An 18,539-nucleotide genomic window follows, 5' to 3' on the forward strand; every position below is an offset into this window, starting at 1 on the left:
TGTGAGTGGCATCCAGGACGACTGTCGTCTTTGCTCTTTAACGTTAAGCTTTCACAGAATTGAACATTTGAAAGGGCTTTTTTTCCCTTTTTTTTAACAACCAAACCCAAATATTGGTTGGATGGATTACTATTCTATTTGAGGATACAGTGCATACAACACTTTATACTTTATTTCAAGTTATTTTATTTTCATCAGATTTTTGTTTGTTTGTTGCTATGCTTGCCACACCATTTTAAATAGATTTTATTTTAGCTATTATTTGGTGTCATCCATGCAGCACTTTTATTTTGACTTTAGTTTAGTTTAGTTTAGTTTTGGTTCTTTGGGTGGACAGAGTAACACAGTGAAATGTGTTTTATTTTATTCGGTTCTTGTGTTTGGTGTAATGTGTGACGTTCTACGTTTTCCATTTAGTTTCTCATTTGTTTCTTTTTTTAACTTTATCCATCTGGTTCTTTGTACATGGAGCGAAATATTCACCGGTTTGGTTTTTCTATTTTAACCAACTGTGGTGTAATCCATGCAACACAAAATATATACACGTATTTGCCTTTTGAGGTTCCTAATGAAGTGGTTGGTCAGCATTCGGTAGAGACTTGTGTGTTATCCTAATGTCTTCACTCGAGCAGTGGCGCAGATGTCACAGTTTGTGTGGGTGAGTAAACACAGCTGTCAGTGTCAATGTCAGTCCAGCATGGAGTGTTTGTATTTGTCCTTTTTATGTGGCTTTCTCAGGGCATTGAATCGATCACTATTGTTTGTGTTGGATGAGAGGCAAAACGTGTCCCGTCATCATCAGCGTAGCACGCCAAATGTCACCGTCGGGGCTCGTGAGGAAGGCAAGGTAAATACGTGGAGGGCCCAAGTGCAGGAAAGCAGGGAGGCAAGACAGGAGTCCAGGAATGTCAAAAATATTTAATCCAGAAAAAGGCAAACTGAAAAGAGTCCAACAGCAAATAATCAAACTAACAAAGAAAACTTTAAACAAACCTAAACTTGAAACAAGACGAGACATGCCTGAGAGATACTGTATAATGGCATGGGCACGGACAAACATGGCGTCAACGAAAAACTGGACCGAGAAGAACTGAAAGAAACCAGGCAGTTCAGAGAACAACGAGGACCACCTGGACAAGGGACGAGTGGCTGGAGGGACCTGATTGGTCAACACAAGGGAGGAGATCAAATGCAAACAGATGGTCACAGCGTACACAATGACCACGCATGACATGGAAAACATGGAACACACAAAACATAAAACAAAATCAATCCAACTAAAACATACACCATGACAGTCCCACCACCACCCACCGCCCCAACACCACTCAAGGAACAGATTCCAGACGTTCCAAAACAAAAAAGGTCACCCAGCCAGGGTGAGCAGAAATGGGGCCCTTAGAAAGGCACAGAGTCACCCATCAGTGTTAGTACGGTGGCCATTCAGGCCACTCCAAGTGAGGCGCTCGGCTGGGCACTTCAGGTGGTCGGCAAGGATGCCAAGCGCCAGGGTCTTTACGGGGCCATACGGGCGGACATCCGTGATGACGAGGCAGGAGCCGGGCAATAGGGACAGGTTGGCGGCCACCGGTTGAGTGCCGCCACAGTTGGAAGAGATGGCAATCGCTGGTTGTCCTATCAAAATGAGCTGCCTACACAAAGAACAAAAAAATGTAACGTGAACAAAAAAGTATTTTTTTAACAATCCAGTACTACCTTGGCTTGCAAGCGCCTCAACTTACCAGTTTTTCAAGTTATGAGCTGTTCTATTTTTAAGATATTTGAGTGTGGCACATGCTGTTTGGAGTGGAATGGTTCAGACATTAATAACATTATTATTTTTGGCCCAGTCAATACACAACACAAAACATTTTTAAAATACTTTACCCCTCAAATTCAACTCTTGTGTGACTCTGGACACGTAATAACATACAGTATTTCCTTCATTTCACTGTGTTCATTCTTATAGTAACAACAATACGCCAGCGGAGGACGCTGTGTTGCAGTCGTCAGCCGACGCTGCCCAGCTCATTCGCAGAAGAAACTCAGTAGAGGAAAACGTAGAGAACACGTAATGTGATGTCACACTTTTCACAGCGTCATATTGCCGGTCAAAAAGAGCTGCTCGACAGTGTGGGGGACATTGAACCGGAGCAGAATATTCACAATTCCCGAGACTTGTTCTGCTGTTGGTTGTTCCAACAGACAAGACAAATATTCAAAGAGGTCATTCAATGGAATACCAGCTGAAAAAATGAGAAAAGATCGATGAATTAAACATGATGGATGATGCCCAACCAAAATACACACACTCCTGTGTAGCGACCGCTTCATTTCAGGTAGGAATTATTCTTCTCAATCTCAAATAACCAAGGAGTATTTATAATGCCAAGTTGACTCAATGCATATTTTTAAAAAAAAAAAACAAAAAAACATCTATTGCTGACAGGTTTACAAAGGTTAACGTGTGGCTGCAATATGCTTCCATGTACGAAGGAGACGACTCCCTGTCCTAAAAATTTTTTCCATTCATTTATTTAAATATTGGTATTTGTATTGAAAAAATCTGAGGGGGTCCATCACTATGTGGGATTTATTCCTGATTGAGAACAGATCCAGCAACAAAGTATTTGTATGCGTCCAGAATTGTGTACGCTTTCGAACTTTTCTATGTAAATCTCGACGACTTACTCACCAGATCCATGTGTAGATCCAGTTGTCCGAGACAAGCGGAAGCGAATTAACAGTTCACTTTCTTATCGGCGAAAACATCGACTTTGGTGTTAAATATGGGTCCTCTATGGCAAGTGTCTCATTTTTCCATGTACCTACGTTTATTATCAACTTCTAAATGTTGAACGGAATCGGACAAAACTCTGGGTGTCGTGCTATAAGACGTATTTTCGTTTCGTCTCGACTGACTTAACTTACAGCAATGCTTTGTTTGATCGGCAATATGGCGAGTGACATTATTTTATGATGTTGGTGCACGAGCTCTATAGCATGTGAGAGCTGTTAGCGGATCCTATTTATGTGCTGTGTGCTCAAGGTGTATTCTGTGCTGTTTCCAGGTAAGATACACGGGACCAGGGTGGGGGTGGGAGGTCGTTGTTGTGTTTGAGATGCATTTCTGTTGAACCCATATAGCATTTCAAAGTTTTCACACGTTAATTGAACATGATATAGCTTGGGTGAAAAAGAGCTATGGAACAGGAAGAGAGTGTGCAACTTCCTGCTCCTTCATAATAAGAGCGACAGATCAGAAGGAGTGTTTGATTAAGTGATTTTTATGTTAAATCCGGCTGTATTATTTTTGTTTAACATGTCCTATTTGATTTCTCTATGTTCTTGAACTCCGTAATTAGAATAGAACTCATTTATTTAAAGTATTGTTTCAAGGAGTTTTGTTCAGTACATTTGTTAGTTTATGTTCTGTGTGATTCAATTGACCCCTCCGTGGATATTGCGCAATCCGTGTCACTGACCAATCAGAGGCCAGCGATCTGCATAAACCAAAGCGCGTTTTTGCTCCCGCCATTTTCTCAGACAACATTGCACGGTCCAGTCTAGGTTTAGTTAGCGTTTTATCGCGTATTTGGGTTATTTAACCAAAAATATGGTTAAGAGGTGTAGTCACGGACTTTGTAACAGTGACGACAGGTATCCTGAAAGGCTAGTTGGTGGAGTTCGATTCGTACACTTTCCAAAACCGAAGACTCAGTACGAAAAATGCCTTCGATGGATCAAACTTTGTGGCAGACCGCATCATCAACTAAATCCACGTTCTCCGCTAGCATAACATTGCTCCGTGCGATCGATTGACACACTTATTCTTTGTTGAGCGATATTTAGCGAAGATCGGACTGCACAAACGTATCGATTTCTTGCTGGCTCGCGGCCGAAAGTTAACCAGACTGTGTTTGCACGAAGATATGCCCTAAATTTGATTTTTAATACACGTCTCGTATAAATGAATGAGATGTTCTTCGCAAGCATAACATTGCTACGTGTGAATGATTGAATGAAATCAGAAGCATGTCGTCTCTCTCAGTTATGAATGTATTGTATTGTATTTGCCATTTTTACGAATTGTTTGTCTTATGTCAGCGCACGTGGTGTGACGTCACTTCAGGAGGCGTGGTTAAGTGCCCTGTACGGAGGGGTCAATTCGCAGAAGAAGCTGCAGTACAGGGAAACGTATAGTGTGTGAGAGCTGCTAGCGGATGCTATTTACAGTGAAGAAAATCATTTGAACAGCCTACTATATTGTAAATTGTCCCACTTAGAAATCACTGAGGGGTTTGAAATTTTCATCTTAGGTGCATGTCCACTGTGAGAGAGATCATCTAAAAAGAAAAATCCAAAAATCACAATGTAAGATTTTTTTAAACGATTTATTTTTGTGAAACAGCTGGAAATAAGTATTTGAACACCTGAGAAAACCGATGTTAATGTTTGGTACAGTAGACTTTGTTTGCAATTAGAGAGGTCAATCTACGTTTCCTGTAGTTGTTCACCAGGTTTGCACACACTGCAGGAGGGATTTAGGCCCACTCCTCCACACAGATCTTCTCTAGATCAGACAGATTTCTGGGCTGTCGCTGAGAAACACGGAGTTTACTCTAAATCTCAGGTGCCATTTTTTGCTGTTCAGCTAAATGAGGCGGCACGATGGAGCAGCTGGTACAGTGTTGGCCTCACAGTTCTGAGGTCCCGGGGTCAATCCCAGACCCGCCTGTGTATAGTTTGCATGTTCTCCCCGTGCCTGTATGGGTTTCCTCCGGGCACTCTGGTGTCCTCCCACATTCCAAAAACATGCAACATTAATTGGACACTCTAAATTGCCCCTAGGTGTGATTGTGAGCTGTTTGTCTCCATGTGCCCTGCGATTGGCTGGCAACCAGTTCAAGGTGTACCCCGCCTCCTTCCCGTTGACAGCTGGGATAGGCATGAGCACTCCCTGCAACGCACGTGAGGATCAGTGGCAAAGAAAATGGATGGATGGATAACTAAATGAACTGCTATTGTTTGTGATCTAACAATACAGTGAGCCACAAACTGCTAATATCAGCCCACCCAGAATGGTTCGATTTTCAGAACGATGAAATAAGATTAATTCAAAGGACTTTTTTATTGGACAAGGGTATAGTGAGACAAAGTTTTTCACCTTATTTCAAGGGATTTGCTTGGCCCAAACATACCACAAGATGGTGCCAAAGCAATATTTTTTATTACACATAGCTTTGGTTTGAGCACAACAGTGAATATATCATGACACACAGAGTGGAAATATTTCAGTAATAATATTTATATTAAAATATTTCGTCATCCAGGTGCAGGTGCCGGGCATGGGTCTGCTGCTGTTGCTGGCCCTGAACATCCTGAGTCAGCAACTTAGGCTCCTTATCATCAGTGTGGCTCTAGTACTGCCGCCGTTGCTGCTGGCCCTGAGTATCGTCCTGAGTTGGCCAGCTCTGGTCTTGATCGGCATGGCGGATCTGGTGCTGCTGCCGGCGCTGTTGTTGGCCCTGGGCATCATACTGAGTCAGCCACTTGGGATCCTTATCATCAGTGTGCATCTGCTGCTGCTGCTGCTGCTGGCCCTGAGTATTGTCCTGAGTTGGCCAGCTCTGGTCTTGATCGGCATGGCGGATCTGGTGCTGCTGCCGGCGCTGTTGTTGGCCCTGGGCATCATACTGAGTCAGCCACTTGGGATCCTTATCATCAGTGTGCATCTGCTGCTGCTGCTGCTGGCCCTGAGTATTGTCCTGAGTTGGCCAGCTCTGGTCTTGATCGGCATGGCGGATCTGGTGCTGCTGCCGGCGCTGTTGTTGGCCCTGGGCATCATACTGAGTCAGCCACTTGGGATCCTTATCATCAGTGTGCATCTGCTGCTGCTGCTGCTGGCCCTGAGTATTGTCCTGAGTTGGCCAGCTCTGGTCTTGATCGGCATGGCGGATCTGGTGCTGCTGCCGGCGCTGTTGTTGGCCCTGGGCATCATACTGAGTCAGCCACTTGGGATCCTTATCATCAGTGTGCATCTGCTGCTGCTGCTGCTGGCCCTGAGTATTGTCCTGAGTTGGCCAGCTCTGGTCTTGATCGGCATGGCGGATCTGGTGCTGCTGCCGGCGCTGTTGTTGGCCCTGGGCATCATACTGAGTCAGCCACTTGGGATCCTTATCATCAGTGTGCATCTGCTGCTGCTGCTGCTGCTGGCCCTGAGTATTGTCCTGAGTTGGCCAGCTCTGGTCTTGATCGGCATGGCGGATCTGGTGCTGCTGCCGGCGCTGTTGTTGGCCCTGGGCATCATACTGAGTCAGCCACTTGGGATCCTTATCATCTGTGTGCATCTCCTGCTGCTGCCCCTGCTGCTGGCCCTGACCATCGTCCTGAATTGGCCACCTCTGGGACTCTTGATCGGTATTGTGGATCTGGTGCTGCTGCTGTTGTTGGCCCTGGGCATCAAACTGAGTCAGCCACTTGGGATCCTTATCATCAGTTTGAATCTGCTGCTGCCGCTCCTGCTGCTGGCCCAGATGATCATGATGAGTCAGCAACGTGCTGTCTTGATCGTCATCGTGGATCTGCTGCCACTGCCCCTTCACACGAGCTTTGCATCCTGTGTTGGGAGGGCGGGATCAACACACATCATCCACATCAGCTACAGTGATACCTCTAGTTATGAAATTAATTCATTCCGGAAGTCGTTTTGTCACATGATTTTTTTTTTAATAGGTAGAACTTTATACATGTAAACACCCTAATCTGTTCCAAGCCTGCCTGTGTATTGACCTAGGATCGAATAAAATTTCTCCCCGAACTGCCCCTGGTCTCAAGAATCGCACATCTTGGGTCCAACCCTGTGATTTGTTTATGAAAATTATGTTCATTTACCTTTGGCATTGGGTGACTATACAAAGAGAAGGGTGGGTGAGAGGGGAAAAGCATGGTGGGGGACGGGGGAGGTGGCAAACGTTTGATAGCTGAGAGAAAACACGTGCAAATGTACACACACGCTACTCTATTCCACTAAAGTTTCTTGGTGCCCACGGTGAAGAAAGATGCATAAACTTGCAATAAACACAAAATGAAAAAGTTGTGTGAGACCATTTCACAAAGTGTGTGAAAGCACTCGCGTGTGATTGAGTGACTCGAAGGGAAACAGAACATCACGGTTAAAATTTTAGGTCCCTCCTCGCCAGTGCGATGCCACGAAGATGCTGGGCAATACCCAATGGGAGAGCAGGTCTATCACACCACTTCCAAACCAAGATACAGAATCGTTTGAATACGTTCAGTAGAATTTGGGGGCTGCGAAGAGCAACTCCTATTTTTGCATTTCACATCCTGAATATTTTTCCCAAGTCGCCATTTCATTTTCTGATTTTTTTTGTTACGAGACGTTTGTAAGTAGAGGTGCCACCGTATGTTCAAACAGATATGTATTTACAAACACGTACCAGTGAGGAAGGCCAGGGAAAGGATGAGCGCAACAGTCTTCATGGTGATAGCAGACAGATACACCTGGAAAGTGGAGAAAAATTAATACATTAAATCCATCCATTCTATTGTGCTTGTCCTCATCAGAGTAATGGGTGAACAGGAGCCTGACTCAGTTGAGAATGTGCAAAGCATCCTCGACTAGTTATCAAATAGCCATTCAAGCTCACATTCACACCAATGGTCAATATGTTCTCCAATGAACCAAAATAGCACATTTTTGAAGGCAAGAAGCTAAAACCCACAAACAGGAAACCAGAAGCCAAGATTTAAATCCCGTTCCATGGAAATGTGACACAAACGTACTAACTGCCAGGATACCATGCTACCTCTCAGACAATCATAAATGATAAAACCAAAGTTCTCAAAATTAAAACTGAAATAAATTTTCCATCCCTGTCTCACCTGAAGAGGATATTTTGCCGTGTTGTGCCTGTGCTTGCTCACAGCTTATATAACCTGCAACTGATCAAGGGCTAAACTCTGTCCACCAATGAACTGCTGTACTGTGTAAGCTCTGTCCACACTTTATGAATACCATTGCCAAAAGTGAACAGGTTCTGTACAATGAAATGTATTCATCTTCCATGCCACTTATCCTCACTAGGATCGCAGGTGTGCTATCCCAGCTGTTTCTGGGCGAGAGGCAGGGTACACCCTGAACTGGTCGCCATACAATCACAGGGTGCCATTTTGGTATATAAAAAAAAAAAAATTGTGAGTATTTACTTAACCTACTATGTATGATTTTAGTATGTGGGAGGGTATTGGAGTCCCAGGAGAAAACCCACACAGCCATAGGGAGAACATGCAAACTCCACACAAGCGAGGCTGGATTTGACCCGGGGTCCTCAGAACTGTGAGGCGGAGGTGCTAACCGGTCACCATACCACCCCGGTCAATATTTTTAAGAACAATATAGACATACCCGTTTTTGTCCCCTGTGGGTGATGCACTCTGGACTTAATCAACACGTGGTGACCATGCAATGAAGCAACCCTTTTTGTTGACTCGCATAGGTCAGTCACACTATTTACTTTTTATTACGCCACTATTTCCCAGTTGTAACTTTTTTTTTTCATTCCAACTGAGCCAAATAAAGCATCACAAACTATATGGAGGAGCGATAATAAGCAAAGGGAATGAAATGGAAAAATCCCAATTGATGAGATTTTTCAGTTGTCAAGATTAACTTCCAGTTGTGAGCCAAGCTTTGAGTTGCAGGCTTCTCCAAATTTGGTGTTGCTCAAGTGAATTGGCAGGGAGGGGGAGGGATTTGCAATGGGTTGTTTTCATGTGACTCACCCGTTGAGCTGCCTGAAACAGCGGCCATTTTTTATCCCTGAGCCTCCGTTACTACATAGGCAAGGTGGACGACATTATGTTTCCAACCTCATTTATTGAAGACGCGACTGACAGCACATCAAGCCCAGACTGACTATTAGGATACCTGGCATACACACATCATGCGACTCAGGACTGCGTAACAAAGGCGCAGTATTGTGTTATACTCTATGTGACAGAAATCACGAAGGAAGAGCACTTGCCTGTATGCTAACACGGAAAACGAAAGGCGGTGGAATATCATTTTTTTAATATTGAGGCAAACTCCATTTATTCAATTTTTTTTTTCAAAAAGTACAACCTGTATATTAGTTCACCACAAGCAGAGCTAAATGTTTATTTGTTTAAAATTTTATGACAATGGCAGAAAGACAAAAGAATAAACAAATCCAGTATTTCACAAAGTTCTCAAATCTTTCAAGTGACTAACAAAAAACGATCTTAACTGTAATGTTGGCCTTCTGAAAAGAGTATCGATTAAGTTTGTTAGTTTAGCCCGGCGACAGATGGAGGTTGAGACGGGGCAGCGGGATAGCAGCGTCGGGCAATCATACACAAAGAGAAGCACAAAGCCGCAGAACGTCCAAAGTCTTTCGTCGGAAGCGTTAGACGATGTCCCCGGTTTTGTAGCCGGACTTGTGTGGCGGATCGCGAGGCTTTGAAGAGCGCACCGACTAGCAACTCTGGAAAAAGCGTCAGCGAATCGGTGAGAGTTGTCGATTAAAAGGCAGAAGAAAGTTCTCTGATGGTTAGCAAGTCCTCTCTTGTGTACTTGAGTCCCAAGACACCCGTGAAACTCAAAAACACAAACAGTAACCGAGAGTATTCCGTAGACTTCCACACTGGGTATTCGTTAGGTAGAGAGGGTTAAATGGCGGTGCACTGTGGTTCAGCAAAAAATGTGATGTCAGTGAAAACAACCCATAGTTGTAGCTGCAGTTCAGTGCCCAAGTGTTGTTTGTGATAGTGGTGGCTGGCGTCTATTATCCACTATTAGATTCCACAGCGTTGTATGTAGTGACCCAGTGCCATTTGTTGTACAGTAACTACTAATTTGATGAGAGCGCAGCATTGAATGAGTTAAGTCATTGAACAGATTTATTGATCAAGTCCAGCGGGAGTTAATTGCCACTTGATATTAAATGGGGTTTTTTTGCCGGATTTGAGCTGTGAGCCTGGAGAAGAGCGGCAGCAGCTTGGCGGTTTCACACGCTAGCAGCTTGAGCTAGAGGAGATTCCGTCATAGCATTACATACCAATACAACAAGGAGTGAATCCTTAACTGATCTGCTTCAATGGTAGTCACCTGGAAAATGCGTTCCAGTGAAAAAATACCTGGTCGATTACTGGTATGTAACCAGTAAAACAGTTGATAGCTTCAATAAACATAGCCTCACGATACCCTAGGAGGTTCTTGCTATCAAACAAATATAGAGTCCAAATCAATGTTGGAAGTTTTCCAGCTGGAAAACAACATTAAACAGAATCAGTTGAAGCATCACTCTTTCATAGATGGCTGATGATCCTTTGAACCGAGTGTTGGTCAAGGCCGGATCCACGGAAATGTTTGGTTTATGATTGCACCGTGTGTTCAGTTGTCACACATCATGCGGATATTCATTAATGATCTATATTTTATTTTAATTTATTGACATTAATCAAGTGACCAGCTCCGGTTATTCATGGACAACACCCTGAAAAATGTTTACAATTTCTGCTCTTCACTGATTAAACCACAGGTGTCAAACTCAAGGCCTGTGGGCCAGATCTGGCCCGCCACGTGTTTTTATGTGGCCCGCGAAGCCAAATCTAGAGTGTCAATTTCCAGGATTCTTGTAAAAATTTGTACCAAAATTTCAAATTGTCATATATCATAAATGATAAACTTGAAATATTACAATCATTTTTGTGTTACCAACCGTGAATAGTTGAAAAACACATTACCCTTCATTTCTGATTCCAAAACTAGTTCATAAATTGATGATGTAAATATGATGAGACGATTAAATATTTTTGTTCCACGGTCAACACGGCCCTCTGAGGGAAACCGGAACAACAATGTGGCCCGTGAGAAAAATGAGTTTGACAGCCCTGGATTAGATTGTGGATGAGATTCGCCCAGAGTTCCTACAGGTTGTGGATGTTGTGGAGGTATCCTGGTTGACACGGCCTGCAACATCGCATGGACATTGGTAATAGTGCCGCTGGAGTGATTAACCACCCCAGGTTGGCCCCCTTTTTAAGAACGGGGACGAGAGGGTGCTTTCTAACTACAGGGGGAACACACTCCTCAGCCTCCCTGATAAGGTCTATTTAGGGGTGCTTGAGAGGAGGGTCCGTCAGGGAGGGAGTAGAAAAAGATCACATACTTTTTTGTGGTGTACATCTCATCAGCTGTATTTCTTATCAGATGTGTGGGGTCATCAAGGGAAAAAGGCAAAACAAGAGTTGGGTCTTTTCTGAGTTCTTTATTCATTTGCTACAGGGCGCAGCATCAGTAATTCAGTGACGCGCTGTACGGGTTACAAGCAACAACAAGCGTGGCAGCACTACCTAGCGGCTGATTGTCATTATCGCATCCAATCCTCGTAGAGTTTTGGAGGGGGGAAAAAAGTGTTGATTGAAATGATAAACTTGAAATGAAAGGCATTTTTGGTGCATTAGAGTAAGGCCCACTCGGTGAATGTTTATTTACAAGCACAACAAACACGCTCAACTGAACTGAACACTAGAGGGCAACAAAGTCACGATGGAATCAGTAACTCTCAACTTCCTCCTCCTCCTTCGCAGGTCTGTAAAACCCCCGCATCCAGCTTCCCCTCAAAGTGTTTCTCATTAAGCCGAGGCGCTGTCAGGCGTCTCGATCATGGTTTCGAACTTCTCGCGGATCTGGGCGGCAAGCGGGGCAAAGAGCTCGGTCAGCTCGTCGATCTTCCCTTCCAGAGAGGTGCGCAGCTCCTCGGCGGTGGTCTCAAACTGGGTTCTGAGGGCTTCGGCCTGGCTCTCCAGCTGCTGGCCCAGACCATGAGCTTGGGTTTTCAGCACGGTGGAGAGGTCGCTCATCTTCTGGGAGGCGGTGTCACCGGCCTGCTGGACGAAGGGCTCCACCTGCCCCCTCACGGCGTCCAGGTTCTGGGAGGTGCGGGACTGGAACTCACCCAGGTAGGTGGCCACTGTACTGGTTTTAAGGAAGAGATGTCACATTAAACTTTCACGCTGTTTTTAGGTTTTGTTAAGGACTTTCCACACATACTCATAATTGTGTCTATTTTGTGCAAAATGAGCATCAGCAAAATCCACATTATTTAATATCTCCCAAAGATAAACCCGAGTGGTTTTTTTTTTCTTTTTTTTTGTGGTCTTAGGTGTGGTAAGAGTAAATTCCTCCTGCTTGAGCCCCTCACAAATCGGGCAAGGCTGACAATCATAAATATTAAACCTGTTCAATATTTACAATGGCTAGGTGTTATGTGTGTGGTCAACACCGAGTTGGGGCTAGCCATGTACTCCGGGATTGGGACTTGAAACTGAATGATCGCCCGTTCACTGGTGTACACGCAAACAACCAGACAATGGCGTAATGGACTTCTCCTTATTTCTATCAAAGTGTGCAAAAGTCTGATAATCGTCTTTGTCTCTCCAAGGTTATGCTGAGTTCAAGTGAGAGGTATGTAGTTTAATTACAAAATGGAGAGAATTGTAATCTGTAATCTCGTAATTGTAATGATATTACTGGGAGACAATGCGGTATTCAGTTATTGTAGCATTGGGAAATTTTCATTGTTACAATTTTACAGACATTTGAATTAAAGCCACAAAAGCTGAAGCCGGCACTTATTGGCTCTGTCCTGTTGTGCTATTCCGCCGTCGTCTCAAACGTGACGTGAATTTTCCAAATATAACCTCGGAGCACTACTTTGTGGGACAATCTATGAGTTACACTTTTAAGCATGGAAAAGGACATTGACATTTGAACAGTTTCTTCTTTATAATTTTGGCCTTTTTTGGCGGGGAACAGTCACTTATTTGGGGTGTCATGAAGGGATCTTGTCTAAATTGTCTGCATTTGTCATTAGATCGACGTGCTTTGTTACAGTATGGTTGTTATTCACATGCTGTATACATAGACTGCAACAAATTATGTTATTATGTAATTACAATTTATCGGGGTTTTCAGTACTATTTGTGTAATACTAACTTAAAAAGTAAAAGACATTAGTTAAATAACTTTGAGAAAGTAATTACAATATTTACACGACTATTACATTTTCAACAGGGTAATTTTTAATTGTTTATTTGGAGCCAATTATCCTGTGGTGTGTGTTGGTGTAAGAGTGACCCTCCCCACCCCCAGCCCCACCCCCGCCTTCTAGCAGTCTCGACACGTTCATTCTTGTAACGGGCGTGGCTTTGGTCACATTCAAATCTTGCCCACCTTTCAAACCCATTCATCAACTTACTTGCGGATGTCATCGGCGTCCTTGTTGAGGCGCTTCTTCAGCTTGTTAGTGAAGGTGTTGATGCGGCTTTGGACATCGCCGGAGTTCTGCTCCACCATGGACTTGAGCTCGGCCAGGTAGTTGCCGCTGCGCTCCTTGGCGTCGACCATGTCCTTCAGCAGCCGGTTGGCCAGGAGCTGCAGGTCAGTGGCCAGCTGGCCGGTGGATTCGGCAGCGAAGGGACTCAGTTTTGTCTGGATTTTGTCCTTGTACTCCGTCAGCTCGGCCATGGTGTCCGTGATCAGGGTGCTGTGAGCAGATGCCCCGTCAGAAGGATCTCTACTGATTCTGTTCATCACTTGTAGCTCAAAGCACTTTCCTCATAGAAAAGCTGCTAATCAGTTCCACCCATTAAAAAAAAAACACCAACAATTGTGTAGCTCGCACATAAATAAAATGTAAAGAGTTTAAATTGTTTAAGCTCATAGTTTCCGTGCTTTAATTCCATGGACATTCTGCTGCTTGTTCTGGCCCGAACTACCATGCCTCAGTTTATTAATCGACATATTTGATGGTGAACCACGAATAAGACTCAGGTGCCTGTAAGGAGTTTTACATTACAGTTTGTCTGCATGTAATGCTACGCTGTTGGTGTTCTGTCCGTTGTTTCAATGTTTATTATAACCTCAGTGATATCAATGCTAGTTTTTTTAGCCTCTCTACGGTGTTTTTCATTGTGCGTTAGCATTAAGCTAGAACACTTGTGAGACGAAATTATGCAGTTACAAGCCCTATTGGCCTTTTTTTCTGTTTGCTCGTGTCTTGTTTAAGATAAAAACTAGTTAATACTATTGATGAGCCACATGGGAGGTTCGTTTGATAATTTTTACATATTGATTGTTATTATTAATCATTACTATGATTTATTCCAACTGAATATCGTCATCATTGTGTACATCTCGCACAAAGCATGACAATGCGATCTGTTCGTCTCCATTTTTAAATGCTTTGGCGTCATCTTGTGGTATCTACAAGCAAATACAAATCTCTTTAGCAAAGCGCGCCAGTTTTGCTCTTCACGGCACAGCTCATTCTCAATATGCTGCGAATAATCGACTGGTCACTGTGCTTGTACCATCACTTTTTTACTATTCAGTTGTTATGAGTTCATTAACTAGTTATAATATCATGACTACAGCAACGAATGCCATATCTGCACATTTAACAATAGTTATTGATCAGGAGAACCTTTAGCCCAACCTAGCCCTCCTTCTTCCGTGGTTATATACAACAAAGGACTTACTCAAGCTCTCGGTTGAGCTGCGAGGTCTTGATGGTCTGCACGACTCCATCGGCCTTCTGGTTCAGCTCGGAGATGTGCTGCCAGAAGCGGTCTATGGTCTCCACCCAGCGGTCTGGGGTGGCGTCGGCCTGGCGCACCACACGGGCGTTGCAGCCTGTCATAGACATGGCGGGGGTAAACATCCACATTCATTATATTGTGATTCCTAAACCCATTCATCATGGGAGAGATCATCATGTATGTTGCAGGAAGATTATCCAAATCCTCAGTAAATTATTTGTTTAGTCACTCCTCGGTGGTTTGAGCATTGGTTTGGTAAACCAGGGGTCGTGATTTCGTATCTCACTGGGGGTTCTACTCCCCAAGAGGGGTTGCATCAGGAAGGGCATCCGGCGTAAAAACTGTGCCAAACAAATATGACCGTTCATCTGAGATGACAAGCTGTGGCGACTCCTAACGGCACAAGGCGATAGAAACTTGCCTTACCTTGCAAGGTATTTTATCTTTGGTCATCTAGCTATGCCAGCTACGTGTAGTGGCAGGCAGAACATTTAAATGCTCGTCCACTAGATGGCAAAAGGTGCACGTATCCATTTTCGACAGCTCTTGAACTCTTTTAAGGTGCTGTGAGTTGGAGCCTATCCCAGCTGACTTTGGACTGAGGCACGGGAAGGACACCTAGGACTGGTCCCCAGTTAACAAAATTTCCATCCTTCAATTAACCTAACATGCATGATTTTGGAAGGGGCGGGGGTGGAGCTGTCGTAACCCATGCATGCAATGTGATGACCAGCTGGGAAATTATCCCTTAACTGGTCCGAAAATTGTTTACCACAACACATCTAGCGAAATTTTTTGTAGTTCATCATTATATAAGTATGGAACACAATAATATGCATTTTATCTTCAAAATACACATGCACAATGGGAAGGAAAGATAAATATATATTTATATTAATTCTTTGCAACCAACGATAAATAATATGCAACAAGCTAAACAATTGAATTTTATAGATAAGTATAAACTCTTGAGGGCATTTTTTTTTAGTAGTGTGGTGTCAAATATGTCCCTTGATCTAAAAAAATAAAATGTTGGGAAACACTGTACCAAGTTCATTACTGAAGACCCAAAAAATAAAATCAACAAAATGACAAAAACATACCAGTGAGGACTGCCAGGGCAAGGACGAGAGCTCCAGCCTTCATGGTCAGTTGCAGACAGATACACCTGTGGGGGTGAAACAAAAGCAACAACCAATTGTATCATCAAGAAAAATGTGCAAAATTGTTGCTGTTGTTTTTTCTCGTCTCACCTGAAACGGTCGAGGTTCCTCCGTGTTGAGACCTGCGGTGTCTCGCAGATTTTAAAGGCTGCTGCCGAGCGTGGTGGGGGTGGGCGGGGGACGTCCGTGCGCCTCCCCCGCCCGCCCCCTTCCTTGACACCGTGGGGGTGATCTTCTTCCATCGCGTTCTTTGCAAAACCAGGGGGTCAGCATGGAGGGGGGCGGGGTAAAAAGAAGGTTAAAGGCTTCGAAGGGAGGGAGGGAAAAACTTTTACTTTTTTAAAAAATTATTTTTATTTCTGACATTTATGTCTGGCTTCAACTGCGTAAGTGTAACTATCAAAATGTCACCCATTTACAATAAATGCTAACCTTTGTTTTATATACCAGGACAAACGTTGCGCTTTTCATCGTTTACATGTCAGTAGGTGTGTACATTTGAATTCATTGATTTATATTTGTAAACTTTTCCCATCCCTACAAAGAAATGTTCTGGAAGAAAGTGATTTTTTAGGACATGTAACTGTAATTATATTGGAAAAAGAAGAAGAAGAAGAAAAAGATTAGTGATTATTGGATTTTTTTTTCATATACTCCTGTGAGTCTCATTGAATTGAATTATTTCAATTTACTACCTTATTTTATTTCATCCCTTTTTTGGTGAAGCCCAGCAAAAGTGGCAAAATATGGAGATTGGTTTCATTTAATAGATAAACTGACAGAAATAAATTGAGAACAAAGTGAGCATTACGGTTGGGGGGCATAAACATATCGCTTTTGCAGTATACGGAACCCCCAAAACTTCAAAATTTTTTTCATGTCACAAGATTTTATACCTGCAGATGTGATGTCACAATTTATCATCCCAAAATAAAACTGACCTTTATCATTTCTTTGATATAATGCTGGACCTCATTTATAACACATGACACAGTTTGTTCTGAATGTCTTACCAGGGCGGCACCGAATTCCTTGTGTGTTTTTACACACTCGGACAATTAAGCTGATTCTGATTAATTCATTATCGATTTCATAATACGAATATTTGCTTTAAGTAATTGATAAAACCGCACCTCAGTAAATTAGAATATTGGAGAAGACTTCATGTATTTCAGTCTGAATTAAAAAGTGAAATGGATGTATCATATGGGCGGCACGGTGGATCAGCTGGAAAGCGTTGACCTCACAGTTCTGAGGTCCCGGGTTCAATCCCAGCCCCACCTGTGTGGAGTTTACATGTTCTCCTAGTGTCTGGATGGGTTTTTTCCGGGCACTCAGGTTTCCTCCCACATCCCAAAAAGACAGCTGGGATAGGCTCCAGCACTCCCTGCAACCCTTGTGAGGATAAGTGGCAAAGAAAATTCATGATTGGATATTTGATATAGAGATTTCAGTGAAATATTTCATGATTGCATCATTTATCATATTAATTATGGTTTAAAGCTTTAAAAAAAAACAAATTCAACTTCCCAAATTTAAATACTCCATAAGAAACAATTAAAATGATTTTTAATGTAAAAAAAAAAGGTAACAATTGGCCTACTGAAAGTAATTTATATGGTTTAATTAATCTGTATAGGAGTTTTACTTTTTGATATGGACAGTATATACTTTTCTATAACAGATGTTCGACTGCAAAAGTATACATAAAATTGTTCAACTTTTTCTTTTGCAGTGTTCCTTCACGATATCGTTCTCTTATTGTAGACCCAGTGCATTGTAGATTTTTTTTCCATATTCACATTGCACATAATTCACCATCTCGCAGGATTTTGAGTGTGTGCTGGAATTTTTTTTGTAGTCAAATAAATGCTTCCGGGCCTAAAGCATTAAAGCTGTATTCCAACTGTTTTAAAAAAAAGATGTTAAAAAAGCAACTGTGCATTATTCAATGTTTAAGTGTATAGAAAGTGTTTATAAGACTATGGTAGTCTTTAATAGGAGTGTGGCTAAAGATTAATAACTCTTTGGAGGTTCATACAGCTTAAAATGATTCAGATTTCACTCATTGCGGGTGTCACGCGGAATTTACCTCCCATGATAAACAAGCGATTACTCTATTTCATTTCACCCTTGCTATCAATCATATGATCATACTTTATTTTGCCACTGTAAAATGTAGCTTTCTCCTATTTGTATCCAGTCGATGGCTTTTGTTCTGTCTGCATGCAAAATGACGTCTCCACTACGGTATTATGACATGTGCAGTCTTGCAAATAAAATACAGACATTATAAAATAATAGAGTGTGATTTATGCACGCGGACATTCCAAGTTAATTTGTCCCCCTCACCCCACTCCCCGATCACAAAAGGGCCCATTTTGTCTACCCAGCGGGTGTTTGAGCCTCCACCACATTTGATCAGCATCACCAAGTGGCCTCATATGAATAGAAACAGCAAGTAGCAGCAGGATGTCAACTCAGCCTGTCGTGTGGGCTTTTTCATGCAAATGCAATACTCAACACCGAGGGGGTCTTGCCCGGAAACACACACACACAGACACAACCCCCTCCTGCGATATCATTTTGGGGTCTAAACTTCATGTTCTACAGTGCCGTAAAAAACATTTTTTTTAAAATGTCAATATTAAAGATCATCAAACAAAACTGCAGTTTTCATCAATGCATATAAAGGTTCAAATCATGAACTTACAGTAAAATCTTGATAAT

The 18,539-nt window shown here is 42.9% G+C and overlaps 2 protein-coding genes across 2 annotated transcripts; one reads left to right on the forward strand and one right to left on the reverse strand.

Moving 5' to 3' along the window:
* The first annotated feature begins 2,143 nt into the window (after positions 1 to 2,143).
* LOC133501228 (uncharacterized) lies at positions 2,144 to 6,805 on the forward strand. Its single transcript, XM_061820834.1, has 2 exons — positions 2,144 to 2,339; positions 5,334 to 6,805. The coding sequence occupies exons 1-2, from the start codon at positions 2,280 to 2,282 to the stop codon at positions 6,753 to 6,755; spliced, it is 1,482 nt and encodes a 493-aa protein (XP_061676818.1). The 5' UTR covers positions 2,144 to 2,279; the 3' UTR covers positions 6,756 to 6,805.
* Positions 6,806 to 11,297: 4,492 nt separating this feature from the next.
* apoeb (apolipoprotein Eb) lies at positions 11,298 to 16,057 on the reverse strand. The gene is made up of 5 exons (XM_061820019.1): positions 15,900 to 16,057; positions 15,750 to 15,814; positions 14,587 to 14,740; positions 13,305 to 13,592; positions 11,298 to 12,022 (listed from the first exon to the last, which is right to left on the reverse strand). The coding sequence occupies exons 1-5, from the start codon at positions 16,049 to 16,051 to the stop codon at positions 11,680 to 11,682; spliced, it is 1,002 nt and encodes a 333-aa protein (XP_061676003.1). The 5' UTR covers positions 16,052 to 16,057; the 3' UTR covers positions 11,298 to 11,679.
* Between the last annotated feature and the right edge of the window lie 2,482 nt (positions 16,058 to 18,539).

The sequence above is a fragment of the Syngnathoides biaculeatus genome, chromosome 5 (genome assembly GCF_019802595.1).
Source record: "Syngnathoides biaculeatus isolate LvHL_M chromosome 5, ASM1980259v1, whole genome shotgun sequence".
Lineage (NCBI taxonomy): Eukaryota > Metazoa > Chordata > Actinopteri > Syngnathiformes > Syngnathidae > Syngnathoides > Syngnathoides biaculeatus.